This window comes from Venturia canescens, chromosome 1 (assembly GCF_019457755.1).
Source record: "Venturia canescens isolate UGA chromosome 1, ASM1945775v1, whole genome shotgun sequence".
NCBI lineage: Eukaryota > Metazoa > Arthropoda > Insecta > Hymenoptera > Ichneumonidae > Venturia > Venturia canescens.
The window spans coordinates 8,180,000-8,205,181 of record NC_057421.1 but is presented as its reverse complement, the minus strand read 5'-3'; the positions used below and the strand labels follow the sequence as shown (position 1 = coordinate 8,205,181).

At 36.1% G+C, this 25,182-nt stretch overlaps 5 protein-coding genes across 7 annotated transcripts; 3 read left to right on the top strand and 2 right to left on the bottom strand.

Moving 5' to 3' along the window:
• The first annotated feature begins 236 nt into the window (after positions 1-236).
• On the top strand, positions 237-10,625 carry LOC122418865 (serine/threonine-protein kinase SIK3-like). Of its 2 annotated transcripts, XM_043432948.1 has the most exons (13): positions 237-437; positions 1,123-1,419; positions 2,193-2,363; positions 2,611-2,734; positions 2,839-2,959; positions 3,237-3,477; positions 3,723-4,044; positions 4,133-4,266; positions 4,602-4,755; positions 5,806-5,946; positions 6,232-6,453; positions 6,593-6,789; positions 7,345-10,625. In XM_043432948.1, the coding sequence occupies exons 1-13, from the start codon at positions 285-287 to the stop codon at positions 7,849-7,851; spliced, it is 2,784 nt and encodes a 927-aa protein (XP_043288883.1). In that variant the 5' UTR covers positions 237-284; the 3' UTR covers positions 7,852-10,625. The 2 variants fall into 2 exon arrangements, with proteins under 2 accessions (XP_043288883.1, XP_043288884.1); XM_043432949.1 differs by lacking the exon at positions 5,806-5,946.
• Positions 10,626-11,912: 1,287 nt separating this feature from the next.
• Positions 11,913-17,818, top strand: MFS16 (major facilitator superfamily transporter 16). 2 transcript variants are annotated; one of them, XM_043415472.1, is made up of 11 exons: positions 11,913-12,193; positions 12,392-12,585; positions 12,807-13,305; positions 13,624-13,702; positions 13,792-13,927; positions 14,050-14,418; positions 14,999-15,043; positions 15,605-15,806; positions 15,907-16,055; positions 17,248-17,550; positions 17,635-17,818. In XM_043415472.1, the coding sequence occupies exons 3-11, from the start codon at positions 13,029-13,031 to the stop codon at positions 17,704-17,706; spliced, it is 1,632 nt and encodes a 543-aa protein (XP_043271407.1). In that variant the 5' UTR covers positions 11,913-12,193; positions 12,392-12,585; positions 12,807-13,028; the 3' UTR covers positions 17,707-17,818. The 2 variants fall into 2 exon arrangements, with proteins under 2 accessions (XP_043271407.1, XP_043271416.1); XM_043415481.1 differs by lacking the exon at positions 14,999-15,043 and having other exon boundaries at positions 11,921-12,193; positions 12,392-13,305.
• Positions 17,803-19,258, bottom strand: pen-2 (presenilin enhancer). Its single transcript, XM_043415502.1, has 3 exons — positions 18,882-19,258; positions 18,467-18,571; positions 17,803-18,012 (listed from the first exon to the last, which is right to left on the bottom strand). The coding sequence occupies exons 1-3, from the start codon at positions 18,940-18,942 to the stop codon at positions 17,873-17,875; spliced, it is 306 nt and encodes a 101-aa protein (XP_043271437.1). The 5' UTR covers positions 18,943-19,258; the 3' UTR covers positions 17,803-17,872.
• A 910-nt stretch (positions 19,259-20,168) lies between these two features.
• RpS3 (ribosomal protein S3) lies at positions 20,169-22,429 on the top strand. The gene is made up of 3 exons (XM_043415495.1): positions 20,169-20,323; positions 20,836-21,155; positions 21,996-22,429. The coding sequence occupies exons 1-3, from the start codon at positions 20,291-20,293 to the stop codon at positions 22,372-22,374; spliced, it is 732 nt and encodes a 243-aa protein (XP_043271430.1). The 5' UTR covers positions 20,169-20,290; the 3' UTR covers positions 22,375-22,429.
• Positions 22,430-23,305: 876 nt separating this feature from the next.
• Positions 23,306-25,171, bottom strand: Ubc7 (ubiquitin conjugating enzyme 7). Its single transcript, XM_043433965.1, has 4 exons — positions 24,984-25,171; positions 24,794-24,875; positions 24,270-24,388; positions 23,306-23,740 (listed from the first exon to the last, which is right to left on the bottom strand). The coding sequence occupies exons 1-4, from the start codon at positions 25,024-25,026 to the stop codon at positions 23,481-23,483; spliced, it is 504 nt and encodes a 167-aa protein (XP_043289900.1). The 5' UTR covers positions 25,027-25,171; the 3' UTR covers positions 23,306-23,480.
• Positions 25,172-25,182: the final 11 nt, after the last annotated feature.

Here is a 25,182-nt window from a genome sequence, read left to right as displayed (position 1 = left end):
AAAGTAGCGTCATCTTGCAGAAAATTCCTTCACTTGAAAATTGTAGTATTATTCGTGTTCGTAGGTGGCTCTGACTCCACCTTCGATGAGGAGGATGAGGAGTGGCCTTGTATCGGAGCAGATGCGAGTTTGAATTTGCCGGGCTTTCATCAAGATGCGGCTCTCTGTTGGTGAGCACGCTAACTAAGTGGAGGACCGTTCGGTACGCCTCTGTTGGTGGTAAGTGAGTACTAAAGCCCAGTAGATGATTGGCAACGGGTCGAGCGAGTCAAGTGATTAAAAAAATGGCATCCGCGACGACGTCGCACAATGAGGTTTCGCAGCAATTTTCCGTCAACAAACTTATACGCGTCGGATATTACGAATTGGAGAAGACAATCGGCAAAGGAAATTTTGCCGTAGTCAAAATGGCCACGCATGTTGTTACGAAATCTAAGGTAAAACCCGATTTTTCTTGATCTTTTCACGCGACGTTTTAAGTACCTTTCTCGTTCATCATCACCCCCACGAATCAATTGCAAAAATCTCACGTCACGTTACATTATAATGCGAGTTTTTTTGATCGTAAAATCTCTAGAGAAATTGCTATTTTGTGTATCTCTGTCAATCCGAGATAGACGATTCATTAGCACGGACTGTCACACGCTCACCGGTTGTAAGCAACTGTCGACAAAGTTTTTCGGAAAACCTAAACACTCCGATTCTGAGTAATTTTTTCCCGCTGTCTCGTGACTCTTTCAGTCACATGTGTTACGTACATTATGTTGTTCCGTAAATTTAAATCATTCCGAAATTTCGCAAACTTTCCGCCGAGTTCTCCCGCAATTATCCGTGACCATACACGTATGTATATATACGTGTTTAAAGAGCCACGGAAATTTTAGCGCTACGAACATTGTGTCGACGTCACAAACTGTCTGACTATATAGAGCATGTAGAAAAATTGTTTGCACGTTCTCCAAACAAATATCACCTTGTATTTGGATTAATCTGTTTTCGTAATCCTCTACTTCTTTTTACATCTCGCTCCGAATTTTTCGTATGGCTGGGAGACTGATTACTTCGATTCCAAACAGAACTTGTATTTCGAAAAAAAAAAAACAACTTTCTTTCGTTCTCCAGGTGGCTATAAAAATAATAGACAAAACCAAACTTAGTGAGGAAAATTTGGCAAAAATATTTCGCGAAGTGCACATTATGAAGAGGCTGCGACATCCCCACATAATCAGGCTCTATCAAGTTATGGAGACTGAGAAAATGATTTATCTTGTTACGGAGTACGCACCCGGTGGGGAAATATTTGATCATCTTGTCAGGAATGGCAGAATGGCTGAACCTGAGGCCAGACGAATATTTCATCAAATTGTTCTGGCTGTTCGGTATCTTCATCAACACGGAGTTGTTCATCGAGATCTTAAGGTAGAGAATCTATTTTTTTCATCAGCATTAATTTTGTTTGAGTTTGTAAAGTTTTACTTTCTCCCGATTAAATGTATACCTAAAACTACTTTTTACTATTTTTTTTCTTTCGAGTCTCGATCAGAATTTGTGGAATTTTAGTACCTTGAAAAAAAAAAAATACGCTTGTAGTTTAACCTTGCAAATCTTTACATAATATTTCTGCTTATCCAATGCCATTTTGTGTTTCCATTTCTATTTTTTTTGTTTGAGTTCTGTTCAAAGATATAATGAAGCATTTCTCGAATGCTGTGAAAATCATGTTTTTTGATAAAAAAAAATTCTATCTTTTATATTATATTATTCTACTCAATTTTTTGGTGTATAATAGAATCATCTAGTGATTTCCATTCACATATACTTAAATTTGGACAATTTTTTTGTTGTAAGCGTTTTGTTACTTCTGAGAATGAATGAGAATATGTTATATTGTGGATTTATGTTCATACGAATTGTATTCCAATTTCGTTTTCTCAAAATAAATTTCAGTTTTGAGAGAATGAAAAAAAATAGAATATTATTTCCTCTTGAGCAGCAATCAATTTATATATAGTCTTTTTTACTCTCTTATAATATCGTATGTGATGAAATGATATTACTCATTTAAAAAGAACCTCTGTTGATTTGTTTTATATTCATCATCAATTGATTCGACCTTCTTCAGATCAATTTCTACTAGCAATATTCAACGTCATTATTATATCTAACAATTGCAAAAAAAATATTTGTTTCAGGCTGAAAATTTACTGCTCGACGCGGACAATAATATAAAGCTTGCAGATTTTGGATTCAGTAACAAATATACGCCAGGGGTACCTTTGAGTACTTGGTGCGGTTCACCGCCTTATGCAGCACCAGAAATCTTTGAGGGAAAACATTACGACGGTCCACGCACGGACGTTTGGGTATGTTTCGAAAAAACTTGATATCGATATTTTTGTTTCCGATTACTTTCTTTTGCTTCATTTTATTTCCGTTAATTTCGAAAATCCTGCAACCTACCAGAGGCAAATGCTATCCAGTTTGTCCTCCTAAGAAGCCCCATCTCATAATCCTTCATCCAGTGCTTTATCCTGACGAAAGATCCATGGGAGTTTGGTGGAACAATTGAGTAATTGAAGTTGGCGTTTGGCCGGTACAACATTGTTACAGAGCCTTGGCGTGGTCTTGTATGTATTAGTTTGTGGAGCACTGCCATTCGATGGACCAACGATGCAATTACTTCGCTCGGTTGTAATATCCGGAAAATTTAGGATACCATTCTTCATGTCTGCAGGTCGGTTTTCCTGTTATTACGCCATTTTTTTCTTATCTTCAATTGCCACTATTGGTGAGAAAAAATTGTACAGCCAATACATTTTTCAATAAATTGTTATATAGAATGCGAAAAACTGATAAGGCACATGTTGGTCGTTGAACCAGAGCGTAGACTGAGCATATCACAAATTCTCGCACATCCGTGGATGGGAGGGGACGGAATTACGGAACCAGAACCCGGAGGGTTGGTATCAAAGTAAAAATGACAAGAAACCTATTTGTCCTATTCCTTTGTATTTTTTATTGATTTTTACATAACGAATCATGTTACCTTTACAGCTCGACTGGATTTTATGAATCTGGTAATCCGTCAATCCCTAAAAACTTTCATTCAGACGATATTTTATTGGTTCATTCATTATACACGTTCTCTAGACATGGCAAAAAAAATTTTCCCAATTTCTTCAAAGCCGAATTGTATAACAGAAAAAAAATGAGTTGATGCATTGTGGGAATTTTAGGTGCAGTCCAGAAGCGCCTCACTCACCACAGCTCAATCAAGTAGTAATAGAAAACATGTTGAGGCTGCCGGGTCTCAGTGCCGATACTCTACTCAATGCTGTACAGGGAAATGCATTTGATCACGTCTCAGCGATATATCATTTATTAGCGGATCGTCTTGAGACGACAATGCCGACGTTACCAAGCATTCAAAATATACCAGGAGATTATATGCCTGATGGTGCACATCAATTGGAGAAGGTGATTTGACCAAAGTTTTTTAAACTAAATTGTCACAACAGAAAACTGTAATAGTCCAGTTATTTCCAACGAAATATTGCATTTCCGGTTGAACATTTCAAACGAATTGATTCAAATTCTCATTCATCAATGAGAAATTTACAAATGCAAATTGAACGGTGCACAGTTAAATCTTACTATTGCATACAAGAAAAATTCTGTGCTCAAAAAATAATTTTGTTTTGTTTATAATTCTCGGAACATAGTTTGGAGAAACAGAAGCGGAATCGGATGATAGAACTGGTTTGCAATTGCCACCAGGAACGCCTTACCATGCGACGAGAAGACACACTGTTGGGCCGGGTGATTCGGCCCATCAACCCTCTCCTCCTTATCCTTACACCTGCAATTATCCAACCGGTTATCCCAATTCCCTCGGTATACCTATGATGGCGTCCAACGTCGATCCACAAATGTTGCCACATACGAATCTCCCCCTCAATCTTCCTCTGGTGCAACATCAACCTCCACAAAATTTCCAAATAAAGGATCAACACCTGCTTAAACCGCCCACGGTCATGGGAGCCAGTGAGTTTTTGTTTATTCCATCGTTTTGGTTTTTTTTTTTTTTTTTTTTTAATTGAGTAGCTCTGACCCGACTAATTTGTACCAACAGGTAGTTTTGGAAGAAGAGCTTCGGATGGCGGGGCTAATCTCCACGTTTATTACCAACAACAACATGGCAGTGGTAGCGGAAATTGCGACGAAAGCGGTTGGAGTCAACCCGGAAGCAGAGAACACTTACAAGCTGTACGTTTTTTCTTTTCATCCCTGTGAAGTTTACATTTTTTGAATATTACGAAAAACAAATTCCTCCGATATTGAATTTCCCCAATTTCCGTAATCCGACCTTGGGGGAAAATAATTTCGTCAGTATTGGAGAAATATTTTTTCTTCACCAACGAGGAACATCAACGTTTCCTGTTGTTCTTTTTCTCATTTTACGATTGAATTTCTAAGATAATTTTATTGAAACATTGAAAAATTCGTAGACCAACCCGTGCGATTTATGTACTCCTGATTTATTTTCTCCAAAGAGTGAATTCGTCTACTTTGTCACCATTAAAATTTATCTACATTTACAGGGTGGTAGTCCAACGATGGGACAATGCTCTCAGACTTTAAGTGTCGGAGCAGGCGGTGGCAGTGCAGATAGCAGCGGTGGAAGTAGTACAAGTTCGACAGGAGGAAGTGACAGAAGAAGACGCAGTGGTTTGACAGCGGTGATGCAGCGTCCAGGTACATGTCACTGCACTTATGCGTGTTATCTTGCCCTTCTGCGCCTTTGTGATTAGTGTTTTTTTTTTCAATCATTTGCGAATTTGTAGCAATGCCACGAATAAGCTTTTGTTGTATATTCTTCTATTATTTGATTTTTATTTTTAAATACACAGTACAAAAGTGGGTGTTTAATAAAAGTTCAATCATCTTTTGAAATATGATATTCCGTGAAATTAGAACTTGTAGTATAAACGAGTTCAACTATAAATGACACACGTTTCTCACTTAAAAGTTTAGTGGATCGAATACAGGATGGCTCGAGTTCAAACTTCGATTACTATTGTAAATAACGAAAATTACTCACTGAAAATCCAAAATCCAAGATCCAAATTTATTCAAATTTAATTCGAAATGCTAAGTAGCAAAATTGAAATTAAACGAAACAGTGAGTATTGATCATGCTTGAACGATCGTTTGCTACCAAATCTCTTCAACATCTCTACAAAAAGATGTTGAATCGTTTAAACTAATGAAAAAAAGTATTAGACACCCCGTTGACGGTCGTATAGTCGTACATTGTAAAATTTGATGGTACAATTGGAGTTGAGATTTACGAATCATTATTACATTATTTCATAACGAATCATAAACCGGTGCGAGACGTTGTGTCTCGCATGACGCTTGAATATCGATGGTTGCACCACGCTTCATTTATTGTTTCGCCACCACACGCTCTAATTATTCATTGTATATTATAATCGTCATACACAAGTGTATATAATCCTATTAATTGATGTTTGAGATATAAAATTAGAGAAGCTTCGTCAGCTATCGGTAAAAAGTGTGAATAAAAGCGAGATACAGCGGTCCAGGTGCGCCCGTCACGCGAAAAGAACGTCGTTCGATTCGTAGCGTTCATCACAACTCTCTGGTTGATTTGTTTTTTTCATGTTGTACTTTCTTTTATTTGGTTTTTTGTTTTCTCTTTTTTTTTGGTCTGATTTTGCATGGTTTTGTTGTGGCGGCTGCACGGCCGTTGCCCTCGTTGGTTCGGTACAATGCATGTAGTTATAAATCCGGAATTGGTCATGGAAGTGGAAGCTAGGATGAATAGAGCGTACCTGCCTTCGAGACTGCTGCCGACACATCTACGTGGGCCAACCTCACTTCCTCATCACAGGAAAGCCTCTCTGTATCCCACCGGCGTTGGTAAATTCTTGCACTCACGTATCATCCACGAAAGAACAAACGAAAAACACTGAGCACTTGCAAATCAATGAAAAATCAATCATTTATGGTTTTGTGTGTGTGTGTGTTTTTTTCACGAATACACCTTTTAGTATTTGTGCGTGTGTTTAATATATTCGCTTACATTAAAAGAGCTTCGCCGTTTTCGAGAAAATCTCTAAAATTCATCTTGCCACATTTTTGTTTTTATTTACAAACTTGAAAACGCTCATGAGCTGTGCCTTTTTTCTGTCTCGTCGTTCACAGCTGGCAGTAGGGAATCTTACAAAGAGCCCAGTATTCACGTGGCTACTGAAAGATATTCACCTGTCCGGAGAGCCTCCGAAGGCTCCTGTCCACCTGGACCTGGCATACAAGCCCTGCAACAGGAATATCAACAACTCCAAAGACTTGCTTCACCGTCTCACAGTCCTGCCAGTATTCCTGGCTCCCCTGTTCACGAGAGAGGAGTCGCTGCTATTACTCAAGGTAATTTTATTTTTTGGTCAAATAAATCATCGGCAGAGCAGAAAAAAGCTCGGAGCCTTAGGATGAAAACTCTGAAAAAATTTTTCAAGCCAGTTATCTGGACCGTGAAAGTGAAATTAATTCGATATTTTCTTCATAGGCCTCAGCGGTTTGACGACCACTTCGGTCCAGGGCAGTATTGTCCATGGAACGCCGACGCAGCCACCCTCTGCTCCTCTTGATCTCAGCCCGTTGCGTCATCATCGATCACCTGCGACTACACCAGTAAGTTACTCACCGAGTAATAGTCCAGCTCTAGATATGATCCAAGAAGAACATCCGGTTGATATACCAAGGGTAAGTAGAACTCAGTAAAAATTTGGATCGATTTTTGGGTGTAGCTGACGATTCAATATAATAATTTTTTAGCGATCAACGCTGAACTTCCAAGCAAACTTTAGATTCTGAAAATTGAGCCATCTCCCCTCTAAAATTTTATTGAACTTTTCTCCTGGGGTTGTTTAATTCTAACGAATTGTCACATTTTGTGGTATGGAAAAAAATTGTCTGTGACATTTGCAAGTTTTCATTTAAAGACATAGAAAATTAAAAAAAAGGGACAGATGAAAATTGTCCAAGGGGTCTGTGCACCCTTACGAGGTAAAAAAATCCCTGTAAAATGAAAGTCATTTATTCATTTTGAAAGATATTGCCCTTCCACTATTATTTTTTGCTCCCAACTGGAAATAAAAAGAGTTTTCACAGCGTATGACCTTCTAGGATTTTTTCAAACCGTAATATTCTTTAGGACCCAAAAAAGCCCATTTTTAAGACTTTTAAATCGACTCTGTGAATTTTCCAAAAACATAATTGACGAAAACTTGTTGAGATTAAAAAATTGAAATACTTTAGGTACCACCTCAAATATCGGTAACGGATGTCCTCGGAGGTCAAGTGACCCTTATCGGTTGTTCGCCTTCGCCATCGCCTTCGCTCGACTCACTAGAGGACGTGCTCACTCACTATAGTCCACTGCCGAGTTTCATAATATCCGAGCCATACGATCCTTCGAGGCCGAGTATTACGAGAGGAATCGGTAGGCCTCTTTGTTCACCGATACCAACGGAGGTCGAAGTTACGCTTTCGGATGAATCGAGTCGCCTTAATTCCGAGACGATACTCGGTCGTGTCAAACAAATAATTGACATGAGAGCACCGCCCAAGGGTTTCATATTTTCTCGTGAAGAGGTTGAAGGCGGTGGTCTGAGCTTGGAGTATCCCGGTGGCGTACAGATTGAGTTGCGGGTTTGCGAATCCGAGGAGAGGGAGGTAAAGGGCATAAAAATGCGGAGAATAAGCGGCGATCAGGTGCAATACAGTCAACTTTGCCAACAGCTCATATCCTGTATCACCGTTTGACAAGAGTCAACGGTCGAAATTTCATTTCTCGTCGTCGCTATCCCGATCGAAATAACGTCGTTTTTTTTCTTCCTCTTCCTTTCTTCATTCTTTTTTCGCTCATACGTTATATTAAAATTTGCGCTATTATTACATTCCTCGGTGTCTATGACATCGATCCCGAACTACAGTATTGCATCGTGCATGTTGCATACTATAATTATTATACATGTGGTGCGTTGAGTACGTGTTCATTTGAACCACTTGTATCATATTCGTATGTGCGACGTTTAGTGTATTGGCAGATTTGAATTCCTTTTTTCCCTTCTGTTACTTTCGGAATGCCCCATTTTCTCTCTTCTTTCTTTCTGTACTTTTTCAATGCGGAGATTATCTCTCGATGAATTCTTAGGATTTTCTTCGCTTTTCGATCGGTTCTTCGAACCACGAACCTGTTCCCAAACTCTCAGCCTGCTGGATCAGGTTCGTGACGGGATCAAATCGTGGATTTCATTATTTCTCAATCTTCAAGAGATTTTTCCGTGTCTCTTATGTTTCCTTCTTCAATTAGTCACTTCTTTTAATTGACCACAACGAGACATCACGTTTCATTACGGTTTTGACTAATTTACAATAATTTTTCATCGATCGAACGACGTGCCATGACGCGGTTATGTAAATTGCAATCTTTAATTCACGACATAAAGATATCGATTTCCAATATGCGCCTCGTCCGCTTATCTCGTTGCTCGCTCGTCAAGGCCTTTGTCAACAGTCAAAGCCATACCAGACTAATAACGATTTTTGCGAGATATTCTCTCGAGGAAAATTTCGAAACAAAGATCGACATCTTTCATATCAAATTGACAAAAGCATTGTTGTAGTTTTCGTTATCGTTGATTCATTTTTTATCTTTCTTCTCTATCAATATCCGAAGTATTCGATGTTTATACGTTGTTCGAACGTAGCGGAAGCGTTTTTTCGGCTTCTCGGGGGGGAAAAAAAATAAGAAAAAAACGACAACATTAATCGTGTAAGTAGTAAACTTTAGTTGTAAATATGTCACAATCAGCCACTTATAAATTATGGAATGTCAGTTTGCACCATCAGATCTTTTCGAAAAAAAAAAGTATAAATTCGATCCCAAACGAGTCCAATTTTTTTCTATTAGAAGAAAACTACAGCTTAAAGCAAAACATGTTAAAAGTATATGTACGAATAACAGAGGACAGATCGTTGGTGAAAGTATCGCGATGCCACCGAACAATTACGATTTCTTTTCAAAGTCGAGTGACCTTAATGAAGCGAACCAATTATTTTCTCTTCTTTTTTTCTTCTTTCGTTTGCTTCTCGTCCGTGGGACGTGATAATGTTTGAGAGTATTAGATGCCTTATAAAGGTCTTATATGGCGAACAAAATATTCCATTTAACAGCGTTGTTCATACATGACGTTTGTATTTACTTTCTCGTTCATATATTAGTAAAATTCGACTAATATTTAAGTTTGTAAAAAAAACAAAATTAGGAAAGAAAAAAATAGCAAGAAAGTCGTTGGATTTTTCAAAAATTAACGCCGAGTCATTTTTCAACGACTCGATTAAACGATTAAAAAATATTGTGGTTTTGTTGTTGATGTTGTTATTCAACTGGATGGAAATTAATTATGTATTATAGACAAGCACAATGTGTACATTCCAATAACGTCCGAATGAAATGAAGTGTCTTTGACACGGCTACGTTCGTTCGGAAGTACGTAGGTATTATCGAGATTGATACCTTTGATCTTCCCGGTCAGTTATCGATGCTCTTTTGTGAGAGCAGCTGCGAGAAAAGAAGAGAGAGAGAGAGAGAGAAAGCGGAGCGTAAAATTGTGTAAATAGAATTGTACTATAGATTTCTATCAAGAAATTTTTCTTTCAGTTTCGATATTGTTCATATTTGTCACTAATTATTCGGAGATAGAGATCACGAGATAAATTGGACGATTTTGTGAGCCCAAGCGTTATCAAATTGAAGGATAAACGAGAGAAACTGTGCGCGGTACCTTCGATTAATATCTCATTTCTCGCTAGGAATAATTTTCAAAGTATGTTACAAAAATTCAAATGAAATGAAGCTGTGAAGGGAAACAGTGTTTGTAGAAGGCGAGAATAGTTTTTAAAACCATTTATTATTACCCGGAGATTTTTGTAGAATTTGTACATGCCGGTTATTCAATTTTGTTTTTGTTATTATTATTATTATTATTATTATTTTTTTGTTTATTAATCGTTATACCGTCGTTGTCAGTGATGTGAATGAGAAAGATTCGTATACTTTCGATCACGCACAATTGTGCATATGTGAAAAAAACTGATAAGCATACTTGTGAAAAGCGGAGATTCGAACAGACTAGAATTTATATAGACCGAATATCGAAAAGTAAAAATAAAATAATTAATGACTCTCGTCTGCAATCGTCGAGATTGAAATTGTAAATATGTATACGTTGAAACATAACGTCGAATCATTCATCAGTTGTATGCACGTGAAAACGCCTCCATGTACATACACGCGGTGTTTATGTACATACGCACATTATCGGGTTAACACACGCAGAGATGAGCTATGTATATTAAAGATAACTAAAAAAAGGAAGAAACAAACAAACTATTATATGAATAGAGTACAGATAGTATTTTCTGCTGTCAATTCTTCAACTAAGACTGTGATTTTTAAATATACTAAGTAATAATTAGAACTCATAATTAATACATATTGATTGAATATGAGAAAATAAAACGTAAAAATTCAATTGTTGTTGTGGTCTGTTATTCATTTTTTTATACTTCGAATAATCGTTTACGCGTTTATTTCAGAACTCCAAATAGTTCTGCTGCTTACGTTTTTGGCAGCAAGCTAATATAATAACTCGAAAGATTCCTTATACAGATTGTGATTGAAGTTTTTTTTTTTTTCAAATAATTTCTTAATTTGAAATTCATGGGCTTTCAAGCTCATGCTTGTATGCTGCGGAGTAGTGCCCAAAAATGAAGATTGACAGTTGCACATGTGGCTACTTTGACTTGATGTGTACGAGGGGCGGAGTTTCACGAGAGAACAGATGGAGCCAACTTGGGAGAGATAAGCCCTCGAAGACTCGATGCGATGGAGGGCTTTGTGGTAGTATCGTGTTTTTGTGTGAATAAAATTACCAATACTTTGCCGCACGTGCGAGACTCGTCGTTCATATATAATCGCAAGTAATAAAACGAGAATTTCTTTTTTTTTGCTTACTGTAATGAGCGAATGACCAGGAGGAACAACTGACAAAATGCATTGCTTCAGAGAAGGTTACTCATCATGATGTCTGCAAAAAGCGTATTTCCGATAAAAATTTGCGTGATTAAAACTTATATGCATTTCACGATCCCGATATCTTCTAAGTATTGAGTTCATATTTACAAATGTATATATATACACGAGTATTATCTTTCCTGTTTCTGGCTTTTTGATATAACCTATCGTTAAAGGAAACGAAAAATATTAATTTGTCGCTAAAGTAAATATATATATATATACGCGCCATATATCGCGCCGATCGTATTTTGAGTGTTCTTATTTCGGTTAAATATTTCTTTATCATTGATAATACAAATTCAAGATGAGTAATAAAATTTTCTTGTAATTAATCAGTTAATCAATTTTTCATCTGTTACGACTGGATGAAGAACTTCCGATAGTTTTTATATTCGGAATATTTTGTTTTATATCGTTGAACATACTTTTTAAATGCATAAATGTTTTAGTATTATGGACGTTTGAAATAATTCATTAATTTATTATTTCCATGTGCGTTTGTTCAAAGCGGGTTTGAAAATGCTATTAGAGAGTTTTTTCTTAAATCGAAAATGCCTGTGTAAACTTTGGGTCATGCACCACATGCATCCCCAACAGCGTGGAGCGTGGCTGGAACGTGCTGCCCTCTCATTAAGAGCAGATGGGCAAATATTCTGTTGTACTCGAAGCTCATTATCAAAAAGGCGAATCGCACGAGCCCAATGAAACTGAGTACTGTCTTTCTGATTATATGAACAGATCAATGTGTGTATTCCTATATACACTTGGTATGCTCCATATGTTCACTGCCTTTGACGTTTCAAGTGACGTTCGTTCGCATATCGTGGCGGGTTTTAACATCCTAATATATGAGTGTAAAACACAGTACAGCTCGAGGCGTTCCTCTACCAACGCGTCTATGTAATCCCTTTTCGTTCTCAATACCGTTTTTATTTTGTTCCTCCATTTTCTGTAGTGTTTTTTTACTGATAAACTTTTTGTGAAAGCCCTTGAGACTGCGAATATAAACACATTTACAAAAAAGTGAGTAATTCTTTGTGCCGAAGGTCGAACTACTCATAGACAAACTAAAATGACAAATCTTGTCTCATCGCATTCTTTTGTCCGCGTAACCCATTCTTTTTCTCGCAAATAAATCATTTTTATCTTCGGTAATGCGATACCGATCGTTAGTTGTGATCTCAACGCGCGTGTCTGAATCATTTTGTTGTTCTGTTTCAGCCCCCGATTCTCAAAAGCAGTCCAACATGTTGCAGAAAAACTGTCGTTTTAGCGGGAAAAAGGCACAAACTCGTTCGACCTTGTGTCTTATCTTGTCTCTATGATTCTCCCACACGTGTCACTGTCGTTTCGTTTTAATATCAAAAAATTTTCTTCCACGGTCTGCACTGCATCGTCAACGACACGTTATCGTAGTACGTGCTTCCTCTTTTAAATTCGTTCAATCGCATTTTTAACGTTCCGATAATCATGGTTAAGCGAAAATTTATATAACAAACGTGACTTTAAAAATTTTCTTCGTTTATCGCTATAAGAATGCAACGTTCGGCAATTTTTACATTCTTTGGTGTCTATTCATTCGTGATTCCGTGTGAGGAATACCCGTGAAGTCGTGTTTCGTTTTTTAATGTTACAGTGGAACAAAAATGAAATAGTTGCAAACGTGACTCTTCCATCGCAACGTCAGAAACGATGTTTCATAAAAAAAAATACTCATGAACTTGTGATTGATACTCACCTTTAGTAGACTTTTTCGGTGTTGTGACCAAAAATTTACAAAAGTACCTGTTAAACCTAAGACGTAACATATTTGTGAGAGTCTTTTCGTTTGTATTTCCTCGTTTTTTACTACTCAATAATGTCCCTGCCGATGAGAGATACACCTTGGGGTCTATCCTTGATAGAGTGGATATCTTCAAAATGTTGCCCCCAAAGAGGCATGAATCGATTGGCTTGGCATCGTGGTGGAATCCTTGCGCTCACATATGTCGCATATATGTGTTACCATCTCACTCGGAAACCCATTTCCGTTGTGAAAAATGTATTGAATAGAAACTGCAGTATTTTAGCACCACCTGCGGATATTATTATTGATGATACCAATCGTGACAATTGGTGCGACTGGTCACCATTCGGTAAGTATTTTTACAACTATTCAAATCAATTTGGTTAAAAAAATATGGCTTTGTTCTATTCCCCTTGTAGTTTAACTTGTGGAAAAGGGTGAAAACTAATTGCTAATCATTTATTTAGAAATTCAGTCATTGAATCTTTTTGTTTTTGATGTTTTTATTCCAAGAAAGTCAGTACCATTTTTTGAACTCGCTAAAACTTCAGAGGCTTGATCAGGAACAATCAGTACATTTTTATATTCATTCTTCAATCATATTCATATCTCATCAAATGTATTTTTCATAAACATAGTTATTAAAGCGTTTGTCCTTGTTTTGCAGACACTCAAGATGCTTCCGCTCTCCTAGGCACCCTGGATTCAGCCTTTTTGTTTGCTTACGCAGCAGCAATGTTCCTAAGGTGACAATTTGATGTAAGCGATTAGGAGCAGGAGCTTAAAAGAAAGTAACTTTTATTTAAAAATCGTATATTTTTCTTTAAATTCTCAGTGGATTCGTAGCCGAAAGAGTGAATCTCCGATATTTCCTGGCTCTCGGTATGCTTGGCTCTGGTATTGCATCGTACCTCTTTGGAATAGCGAAACCTTACAATATTCATAATCTTTGGTACTTCATCGTTATTCAGGTTAGTCAGAAAAGACTGGCTTAACATCTACTAAAATTTCAAGTCTTACAACAAAAGGTATATTTAAAAATTTTTTTTCATCGCATACGTAATCGTGACGCATATTTTTTCTATTTCCACAGGCAATCGGTGGAATTTTCCAGACTTCTGGCTGGCCTGGAGTCGTGACGGTAGTGGGTAATTGGTTTGGTAAAGGAAAGCGTGGTTTGATTTTCGGAGTTTGGAATTCTCACACGTCCTTGGGAAATATTCTTGGCACGCTCATCGCCGCTGAATTCGTCGAGTCGGATTGGAGCTTGAGTTTTATTGTTCCTGGCGTCGTGATGGGCCTCTGTGGCTTTTTGATATTTCTCACGCTGGCTCCTCATCCTCTTGATGCTGGTTGCGCGCCACCGGGTCCACTCAAATATCGTAAACTCGAAGCTACTAACAGCTCGGATGAAGGGAGCGGTGGCGATGATCCAGAGACGGGTCCTGTCGGATCTGAGGACGTGAGTTTTTCTGACTTTCCAGCGAAACTGCTGGGCAACCGAAGTTTCATTAAAAAAAAAAAAAAATGGATTGTTCGGGCATACATTGAGCATGCAATCCTCGGTACGCGGAGCACATGTATAATTGCATCAAAAATACACTCCAATTTCACTAAAAATCAAGCAAATTATGATTACAAAGATGAAAGAAATTTCATCTCTTCTCTCAATCGTTGTTCCATAGATCCAAATGTTCAATCACAATTTATTCTTCACAATCGTGGTTCACCATTTACACTTTACGTATTTCATTTTGCCACGATTATTCAATCTCGAAACCTTCAGTATTAGAATTAATTTCGATGCAAACTTCATTTTTTCGATTACGTTTGGAAACCATGTACATAAACCATTTCCTGATACAATTTGCAGCTTCTGCAACAGCTTCATGACATTTTCGTCATACAATTAGCCAGCTCAGTTTTCTCGAATTTGCACGTACGGCGTATTTGCAGTTTATAGAAATACTGTCAGTTGTGATACTAAAAAAAATCATAAACATAATTATAATCTCCCTTAATATTTGGTTTGCTGAACGTAGCGCGTCATACATCGCCCTGCCTGGCGTCAACAGGACGCTCTCCTTGTAAGTGCATGACCTATTTAGTTTCTTTTATTTTTTTCTACTTCATTTCCTATCAATTTGTTATAATCCTGCTTGTGCAGTTCCAATAGAGAATCCACATGGCGAATCAAAAAAAAAAGATCATATTGTACGTATTCAAAATCAGTATCAGAGTTTGGAGAAAAATCTGTTCGTCCAGATCGAAAATAAATTTCTACACAAAATCTGTCACGTAAAAATCTCAATGTAAAAAAAAAAACAACTGGAAAAAAATAATCTTAAAATCAGTTATTCGTCAGCATGTTCATGAGAATTCTCTTTCAATTACCATTGACTGTTTTTCTATTTGTTTACAATTCATTCCGTACTTTGTAACACTGAGAAGAATACATCAGGAAATCTTGTATGTATTCATCACTAATCGTCATTTATACTAGATAATAGTACAACGCTTGGGTATAATATTGAATATTATTTAAAAAAAAATGATGAAATATTGGAGGCTTTGAATGATACTTTGTCTTTAAACCTTGTTCTAATTGAATTGTTTTTCTGTCTTTCTCCTTTGCTTTCGTCTTGAAGGATGTAACGAGTGGGCGTTCAGAAACGAGTCCAATGTTATCGGTGAACCGGCATTTGCATAGCTCCAGTGGCGAGAGAGCAATCGGATTCATCGGTGCCATCAAAATTCCTGGTGTTCTTGAATATTCACTGTCCTTATTCTTTGCCAAACTCGTCAGCTATACATTCCTTTACTGGCTACCACTTTACATTAGCGCCTCAAGTTAGTAAACACTATAACCTGCTTTTCTGTAAACGTTATTTTAATAATTCGTTGAATCGAATTTACCGAATCATTGACCGAACTTACCGTTTTTTCACAGCTACTTATGGGGCGAGACTCAGCGCCGATGTTTCGACGCTGTTCGACGTGGGCGGTATAGCCGGCGCTATCGCGGCCGGTATACTTTCCGATTGGAGCGGCATGAGCGCTACCACGTGCGCTGTGATGCTCGTAGCAACAGTTCCAACGGTAAAAACAAATTAGAGCACGAAACGACATTTGAATTTGGTCATTTCGCAATATTCGTAGTTGGAAAATAACAAATTTTCGTTCAATTTTAAGCTTTTTTAATTACGGAGATTCATCAAAGCTTTTCTCATTTCTCTCAGCTACAATGAGTGAAAAACATTTTTAAAATGGAAATAATTTTTATCGCATTCCAACTATGGAACTCTCGTGCCATTGAATTCTTATTTTTACGATTATTTCCTCGGAATCACGCTCGACTGACAATGAGAACCGTTTTTACGAAGTTTATGTTTCATTAAGATAATCGAACGTATCGTAATGATTCGAACGTTATGTGAATGTTCACTGATAATGTGTCAACAGTATTATTGCCGAGTTCGAACTGCAACCAGATTTTTCTTGTCATTGACTTATACTAATAAATCCTCGAGGTTCTTTAACGATAAGGAGATTTTTGCTCACATCTGTATCAACAGCTATCAATAAGTCGAACCAGATTTATTTAACCCTGGCACATTTCTTCATGTTCGCCATGACCAAGCTCCCCGATTCGAAAAATTGAAAGTAATTAATATTAATTGCAATAACGGAGCATATTGGTTTTTTTTTAATCAAGTTGGAAGTATGATTAAATAGCTTATTAACTGGTCAGACACACGACTCGATGGCTACGACAAAGTGACGAAAGACCGAAGTTACTCTCGAGTTCTCACGATCTCCAATTCTCCGAATTACAGTTTTCTAAGTTTAACGAACTCCGATAACGTGGAAAGTACGCATACAACGAAAACAGAAATGATAATTTTACGTACTTCCAAACATATTGTTAGAAAAGTTTTAAACGAGTTCTCAAAACGTTATTTACCCTAAATTAACATTTTTGTGCAGTGTCGAACAATTCGAAAAAATATTTCAGGTTCAATTTTTGCTCATGGTTCAAAATACGTTTTAATAAGAATATTTAAACTTGCTTAGGAGTATGATAAAAATTATAAGAATATGTGGGTTTGGTGTGGAATAATGTGTTGAGATTTAAAAAAATTATAATTTCGTTAGAGTCATATTAATCATGTTCGATTTGATTATTACCAACCATGTACCTTTTCTGTTTTTGACTAAACATCTTTTCAGTTGAAAGAAATAGTATGTAAATATATGAAATTTGAATATAACTATTAAATTTTATTTGCAGTTATTTCTGTATGACGCGGTGGGAAGTTCCAGCCTGACTCTTAATGTGATATTGTTGTTGATCAGTGGTGTATTAATCAATGGTCCTTACGCACTTATAACAACTGTGGTTTCTGCTGAGCTCGGTACACATCCGAGTCTTGGCGATGACTCGAAGGCTCTTGCGACTGTCACTGCTATAATTGATGGTACAGGCAGCATTGGAGCTGCTGTTGGGCCACTTTTGGCTGGTTTGGTTTCCCGATGGAGGGATTGGCATAGTGTATTCTACATGTTGATGGCTGCCAATGTATTTTCACTCTTGGTACGTCAATGAAATTTCATTCTTGAAAATTTTATAATAAAAAAAATATTCAACTAATTGTAAAATGATTTCTTGTCCGTACAGTTCTTATCCAGACTGGTTTACAAAGATCTGAAAATGTATCTACAAAGACGTCGAGCTGTGTGGTCCATATAGACGATTTTGTGCCACTATTTGATGTCTCCCTGTTTTCAATAACAAATATACGTGTATCAATGTGAAATATATGGATACTATACATGGAAATAAATCTTATTTTTATAAAAAATGTTTTATTTTAATGATAAACCAAATAAATTACAGACGGTAGAAACAATAAAGCTCACGGACTCCCTTCGGGGAATATGTAACTTATGGAATCTGCAAATTCTCCCCAAGCTGCTCGCTGAGTTTGGAATGTTATAACCCATGCCAGAAATACTGCTGTCCACAACATTGCTCCTATCCCAGAAAATATTACATCTGTAAAAACAATTTTTTTTTACATTCTTTTGAATTTTGCTAAGCTGGAGTTTTGGTTGTTAGGTGGTGTTTAAATGCAACTTCATTATAAACCAATCTCTTTGTTATCGAAAACCTAAAAAACACTGGATTGATACATTTCAGAAATATTTTATGCTAAATGAAAACTGTGGTCAATTGCAATCCTGTTTTTAATTGTATGTTCTAAAAAATAGATTCTAAGAAAAAAAAATAATAATAAAAATAGATCTAAAAATAGAATGCATCAAAAAATTATTGAAAAAGGGATCCTCTGAAACTTAATCTCAATATTATTGAACTCTACGAATACAACTTGAAAATAGAAAAATTCAACATTATCTACACGATTGTTGACTTTAAAACTTGAAAGAATGTTTAATTCCAAATGGGTCTATCTTGTATGTGCAACCTTAATGCTTGTTCATGTTTTTACATTTTCGTATTTGTTTTTGTTCTTCGTATTGTGGAACCACAAAAGCTTCCTTCAGGAACCAGATAGCATTCACTGTCCAGAGGAACGGCAACATTGCGAAACCCACTAAAAAAAAAGTCAAGTCTGTGTTATCCTGCGACAATAATATGCATTATTTTCAATCCCTGAGAGGTGCACTGACATCAAAATGCACAAACGATTATGAGATTTCTCAATACTGTAAGAGCGAGCGTTTGAGTTTTACATTGTAGTTCTGACTCTCTTGTTTTCAGAAAGTTTATGTTTCAAATTATTTTATTTTTTAACAGAAATATTCAAATTGAAACACAATGAAAGCAAGTAAATCTGGTTCAGTGGATTTGTCACTGTGCCTCTCAAGGGTTGTTGAATCGCTTTTTCATAATAAATTACATACCTTTGAAATACCATTTGCATAATTCAAGCTTCTTCTGGTTTGACATTTTTGCTAAATCCATTTTAGCTATCGTATTTAGTTCAACGCGAGAAATTTAACCTCAAAACGATTCAATCAGGACGTTAATGTTATTGTTTGTTCTGATGAATAGATTTTATTGCCACAATTTTAGGAACATTGTATATTGTCTATAAGAATTGAAGTAATTAAATGAACTTTTTTAAGTATAGCAAAATAGTTCGTAATCCTGGCAGTTTTTTTGCACTATCACAAAATATAGTTATACACTCGATGATTCACTTTGACAAGTGACAGAAAAAATAACCCCTCAAATAAACAGTAAAGAATCCAAAGAATCAATGGATTTTTATGTGTGCGGTTCTCTACGAAGTTTGCTGTTATTCGCGATCGAGGTTGGAGGTAAATTTTATTACCGACAGAGTTTCCAATTCTCTTGCCACTGAAATTCTTCTAATATATATATATATTCTTTCACCGCGTTTTTATATATATACTTCGCTCGGATTGTCGTCATCGATCGAATCATTCGAATCATATCCGAAAGGATTTCATTGTCTGACTGACCTCCGTGAACTCAGTCGTTTGGTTTTAGATTTCTGACTTCTTTTTTTTAGGGTATTTCAGGATTGCGATTCGAAGTCAATTGTCGGGAATTAATTTAAAAGATTGAAGCACGATTGTTTTTTTTTTGCGATGACAAATGGATCGCATTTGAAATTGAGTTCATTTGAGAAATTAAAAAAAAAAAATCAGTTTGTGTGACTTCAGCCAATCTTTTTTGACAAAGCAGAGTTGAGGCGTAACAAAAATGTAAACACACCTAATGAGCTACAGAAAATTTAGCAATATTTATTGATTTTAATGTGTCAACTAAAATTCATTCTTCAATTTAAAATAGTAAATCGTCACTGCATAAGTAAAATTTACAGCCCGCAAATTATTGAAGTCGAATTATAATTGATTAGCGTTTCGAACAGGCTCTAGAAAATATTTAATACTTTATATAATTAGGAGAAAAAATCGGTTAACTTGACAAAATGTATTTTAAAAATATTTTTTTTAATGAGCAGACATCCGATAAACTTTTTATCCATAAAACTTGTGATCAACAATTAATTTTTCTTCGTATAGGCGTTTAAGAATTCATGATGACTCAAGTTAAAAAAAAATTGTCCAATTTCACGTGGATTTGTTTGTTAAACTAATTTCCAACAAGCGTTAACATTAGAAACGGAATGGTCTTTCCGTTTCAAATGTCGGCTAGAGAAACACGGAACCTGTGCGCTATCCTTGTCCATTTTTTCAAGAATCGCGCAGTTTCCGTTTCCAATCGTGGACGCTCGCTGCTCGCTGTCACGCTCTTTTTCTTTCTCGTGCCACCACTAAACATGGCTGCTCGATCAATCTCAAAGAAACGGAAGGTTGGTGATGGTTAATACAATTAATTTTGAAGAAGAAATGGAAAAATACATTGTGTTGATGGAACTGCGAAGAATAAGTTTCATGATTTTTTAAATATACTCTGAAAATAGTGATGTTTGCCGGCCGGATGACACGGATAAAAATAAGCTGTCGGTCGCTCGTCGTTCTTGTGATTTTTCATCATTTTGATGCAAATTTTTACAAATTCGTGACATATGTTTGTTAATAAAGCTCCCGAGTGTTTGTGTACAATTCTACATTTTTAGCACTTCGACCAAATTATTTAAACGAAAATTGTCATTATAACAGTAAACGTATTTTTTTTAGGTTATATTCATCCTTTTTTTTTTTAAATCGACAAATGATTACGGTTTCTGTCGAATTATGCATAACTAATCATTATCTCAGTTCTTTGATTTCATTTTATTCTGAACAGTTGTGAATTTAGAATTCTATGAAAAAGTTCTATCTATTTTTGTGGCAGCGTAAACCAATTTTTTTATATTTTCAGTTCGTAGGAGACGGAGTCTTCAAGGCTGAGTTGAACGAGTTTCTGACTCGTGAGTTGGCTGAAGATGGCTACTCCGGTGTTGAGGTTCGTGTCACCCCGACTCGTACTGAAATCATTCTCATGGCTACACATACCCAAAGTGTACTCGGAGAAAAGGGACGTAGAATTCGTGAGCTCACTTCTGTAGTTCAAAAGCGATTTGACTTCAAGGAACAATCCGTTGAACTTTACGCCGAAAAAGTTGCCACTCGTGGTCTCTGTGCCATTGCACAGGCAGAGTCCCTCCGTTACAAATTGATCGGTGGTCTTGCTGTCAGAAGGTACTAATTGCAGGCAAACTGCCTTTCATATTTTATTTCAACAATGTATGCATGAGAGATCTAGAATTCTGAGAAAAATTAGCATTTTAGTGTACTGTGAATTGATTAGAACGAATTTTAGCTTTGAATTTCTGGATTGCTACAAAACTATTAGATTTACTCCAATTGTGAATATTTAAGATGAGATAGCGAAACGGAACACTTTTCTGTTAATGTTCAAACTTTCTCTATCAATTCAACGAATTTTTTAATTTCACCAAAAGGTTCAATATCTTTTGAAATTTTCCAAAGGGAGATGCTGGAGATTTGTGCTTCATTACAATCATATGAATTTGAATATTATTGATTAGAAATGCAAATCTTCAAACTTTCATTTTATTCTGGCTGATAAGTTTCATCTTCATTGCTAATTCAATTTAGAAATGTTATTAGGGTTTCATCAATTCAACATCTATTAAGAACTATGAAGGATTTTGAATCTGCGATAGGGAATCGTTTTTGAAGATGCAAAACTTGTAGAAGTTTTTTCTATTGACTTACGTTGGATTAGATTATTCCTACATGCGATTCTATTCATTTTTCAGCTCTGAAGTAGAGCAGTGTCTACTGTAATTGTGTAGTGACTCAAACTTTATGAAAGAAGTAATGATGAGAGCCTGCCAAGGACTGCAGTTGCTAAATGTCAAATTAGAAAAACCAAACATGTTTATAAATTTCTTAGCATAAATATTGAAATGAAAATTTCCTACTAGTGATTTTTTGGTGCAAAAAGCAATTTTGAGATTTTTTAAGTTTTGGAACTACCAAGATTATTCACGTTTGCCCTTGTTTTTTTTTCAGAGCGTGTTACGGAGTCCTTCGTTTCATAATGGAGTCCGGAGCAAAGGGTTGCGAAGTGGTAGTAAGTGGAAAATTGAGAGGTCAGAGGGCAAAGAGCATGAAGTTCGTTGATGGACTTATGATCCACTCTGGTGAGCCGACCAACGATTACGTAGACACGGCAACCCGTCACGTGCTTCTGAGACAAGGAGTCTTGGGAATCAAGGTGAAAATTATGTTGCCTTGGGATCCTAATGGCAAAACTGGGCCTAAGAAGCCTCTGCCCGACAACGTTTCTGTTGTTGAGCCTAAAGAAGAAATCCATCATGCTCAGCCGTCTTCGGACATTAAGGTTGCAAAGGATACCCCACAAGGATACTCTGCAGCTCCACTTACATAAAGTGTAAACTTTACAATAAAAAAAGATTAAAACGTAAAATCTCGTTGATTTTGAACCAACTGTAACTATTTTCATTCGTTTAAAATCCTTTCCAGTTATTTTTTTACCTGATTATTCCGTTTTTTTCAGTTTGTGAAACATTTTCAATTAAATTTGATAAAAAGTGTTTAAGGAAGTTGAGGCTGTACAGTCATTTTTTTTACCCAAAAGTGATGACCTGTACCTTTCAAAAGTTAGGCCAGTTTACAGTTTGGCAATGTTGCATACACTTTAAAGAAAAGTTGGGGAAAAAAAGACGAAAAACTGGTGAAAGCTCAGTCGAAAACACGAACAGTGACGATCCTAGCCTCAAAAAACTGCACGGAAAACAGATTATTATTAATATAATCTCAGCAAATCTCCTAATAAATCTGAAAAAAATTGACATTGTTCGGCAAGCCTTGCTCATGTTGCCCAAAAAATTTCATATTTTTAGCATCATTTTTAACGGAGATATCACTGAATGTGTCTTGACTTCCATAAGATTACATGTTATTTGGCCCAAATTGTTATTGATTTTTCTCAGCAACGACGCTTCTAAACTGTCTGAAAATTTAACTGATTTTTTTTACATTTCACTTTATAAGATGCAATCGGTTTAAAAGCGGTGACATCATTTTCATTCTAATGCCTCAATTTCCTTGAAAGTAAACTTCGTACGAGTTGAGTTTGCCCATGTTTTCGAGAAATCACTAAATAAATCGTTCTGTTTTATTTTTTGTCAAAAAATGTACACAAAACTGAAATTATTCATAAGGAATTTTTCTAATTTGTTATAAAATTTGGGACTCGCTCATGCGATCTTCACGTTCTTGTCCTTTGGGAAAAATGGAATTTGTGGGCGCGAAAGCTGCCTTTAAGGTCTGATGAAAAAATGGCCAGTAAACAAAAACATGCTACAAGTCATTTTAATATCCAATAATATCGATCCTATTTACGAAACAAAACAAAAATAATATTCACCTTAGTATAACGAAAAATTATTTCTTATTTATCGGTCTGTCGCTGCACTGTTACATCATTCGATCATTAATAGTGGGATTTTTTCAAATGAACGGTATAATTTCTTAAGTTGGAATGCCAAGGGTTTTGCGAACAAGTTTTTGCGCTATTCTTTCGAATTCCGGTCGATCCTCTCTCCACATTTTAGCAGCATCGACGTTCGCTCCACTTTCATCATTCGGCTCGGCCAGCATGCTCACAACACTGAGCAATATTTTTTCAACGCTCTGAACAGGACTCCATCTTTCAGCGCTACTTTCATAGCCCATTGGATCGTCACCAGGAGCATGCAAAATGCTGATACAGACTCGCCCATCTGCGTAAACTGATAAAAATATTATTGAAACTAACAGCTCGATTGAAACAATTTATTTTGTAAAAGCATCTTTAGTAACATAAATAGAAAGTTTAATTATTTCGTTGGAAGTATGATGTTCAGAACTAACAAATTTAAATATTTATTCAATTATTGTTGTTTTCTACGTTTGCCTCAGCGAATTTCAATAAATTTGATTTCTTCAATTCATATCGATTAGAATTGGGTTTGACTCTTCAGCTGTTCGATTACGTTCGAAATTTTTTATGGTGTAGTACCTTTAAAGAATATTTGGAAAGTTTTCCAGATTCGAAAAAGTTTTTTTATTACCATAGAAGGAAGTCTGCGTACATTTTCGTCCAGCGCTCCAAATTTTTTATATGAGAAAAGCGATTTTTATGAATTCGTTCGGATTTTTTTAATACAGGCTAAATTTCTTTTCCAAAAAATCGTCAACAACTCGCTCTAAATGCTTTTTTTCACGTTATTTATTCATTTTCGTGAAAAAATGGATGAGAAATAATTGAATTTTTCTTACTGTTTGGATGAAACATTTCACAGGTAAATTGCATTTTAGGTGGACTCAGAGGATAATCCGGTGGGAAAATAAGTTTAGCTGGAAAAACACCACCTTCGAAACACGTTCCTTCGGGACCACTGTTGAACAAAATGAAAAAAAATATTTTTCTGAGTATTTATGGGTATTTGAAAAGCCAGAAGTTTCAAAAATTTGTCACTCGCGGACAAGGTCAAGATTTTTTTCAATTAAATTGAGAATGAATCTGGACGAAAAAACAGTTGAAAAAGCCAAATAGGAAAAAATATTTTTGTCGATAAGTCAGCGTTCTTTCGAATCGGCGCGAATTTTTTTCGAGTTTTTCCTTTTACAAAAATTATTGTCAAAAAATATATGTTAAATGCCATTATTTTTAAAGAATCTTTGATTTGTTTGGTAATCGGATTCGATAAAAATTGTCTTGTAAAGATGTAGAAAAGGCTGCACAAACAATTTTGAGGTTATGCATTGTTGTTATATTTTTCCAATTATTCGATATAACTCACGTTATCAAAGCCTCCCATTCGAAAAAATTCTCTTCATTAATTGGACCTGCAATTATACCCTCCGGTGGATTTAGGGTTAATTCTGGAAAGAAAATTCCGAGTGTTTGTGCATCAATAACATTTGAATTTGCAGAGGAATGACGTGGTTGCGAGTAGAAAATTAGCGGATTATATTCGAAAAATCTCTCACGTTTATATTCTGCCATTAAACGTCGTAGTGCTGAGCCCGCCATTATATTGGGTTATTATTTTTCAAACTTCAACACGATAATCATGACAGGACAGTAAATATTTCTGCCGAAGTAGTGAACGCAGTTCGTTAGGTATTTGTAGGATTGGGATATAGCAGGATATAGTACGATTCCGAATGAAGAATGAAGGTGGGGAAT

Excerpts from the sequence above, each read along its gene's own strand:
- LOC122418865 (XM_043432948.1), top strand. The coding sequence starts at position 285 with ATGGCATCCGCGACGACGTCGCACAATGAGGTTTCGCAGCAATTTTCC. Across the intron at positions 438-1,122 it reads ATGTTGTTACGAAATCTAAG|GTGGCTATAAAAATAATAGA; the intron begins GTAAAACCCGAT and ends TTCGTTCTCCAG. Across the intron at positions 2,364-2,610 it reads GTCCACGCACGGACGTTTGG|AGCCTTGGCGTGGTCTTGTA; the intron begins GTATGTTTCGAA and ends ACATTGTTACAG.
- pen-2 (XM_043415502.1), bottom strand. The coding sequence starts at position 18,942 with ATGGATTTAGCAAAAATGTCAAACCAGAAGAAGCTTGAATTATGCAAA. Across the intron at positions 18,572-18,881 it reads ATGCAAATGGTATTTCAAAG|TGGGTTTCGCAATGTTGCCG; the intron begins GTATGTAATTTA and ends CTTTTTTTTTAG. Across the intron at positions 18,013-18,466 it reads ACAAAAACAAATACGAAAAT|ATGTAATATTTTCTGGGATA; the intron begins GTAAAAACATGA and ends TTGTTTTTACAG.
- MFS16 (XM_043415472.1), top strand. The coding sequence starts at position 13,029 with ATGTCCCTGCCGATGAGAGATACACCTTGGGGTCTATCCTTGATAGAG. Across the intron at positions 14,419-14,998 it reads GTCCTGTCGGATCTGAGGAC|CGCGTCATACATCGCCCTGC; the intron begins GTGAGTTTTTCT and ends TGCTGAACGTAG. Across the intron at positions 15,044-15,604 it reads GTCAACAGGACGCTCTCCTT|GATGTAACGAGTGGGCGTTC; the intron begins GTAAGTGCATGA and ends TTCGTCTTGAAG.
- RpS3 (XM_043415495.1), top strand. The coding sequence starts at position 20,291 with ATGGCTGCTCGATCAATCTCAAAGAAACGGAAG. Across the intron at positions 20,324-20,835 it reads CAATCTCAAAGAAACGGAAG|TTCGTAGGAGACGGAGTCTT; the intron begins GTTGGTGATGGT and ends TTATATTTTCAG. Across the intron at positions 21,156-21,995 it reads GGTGGTCTTGCTGTCAGAAG|AGCGTGTTACGGAGTCCTTC; the intron begins GTACTAATTGCA and ends TTTTTTTTTCAG.
- Ubc7 (XM_043433965.1), bottom strand. The coding sequence starts at position 25,026 with ATGGCGGGCTCAGCACTACGACGTTTAATGGCAGAATATAAAC. Across the intron at positions 24,389-24,793 it reads GAATGGGAGGCTTTGATAAC|TGGTCCCGAAGGAACGTGTT; the intron begins GTGAGTTATATC and ends TTTGTTCAACAG. Across the intron at positions 23,741-24,269 it reads TGAAATGTTTCATCCAAACA|TTTACGCAGATGGGCGAGTC; the intron begins GTAAGAAAAATT and ends TATTTTTATCAG.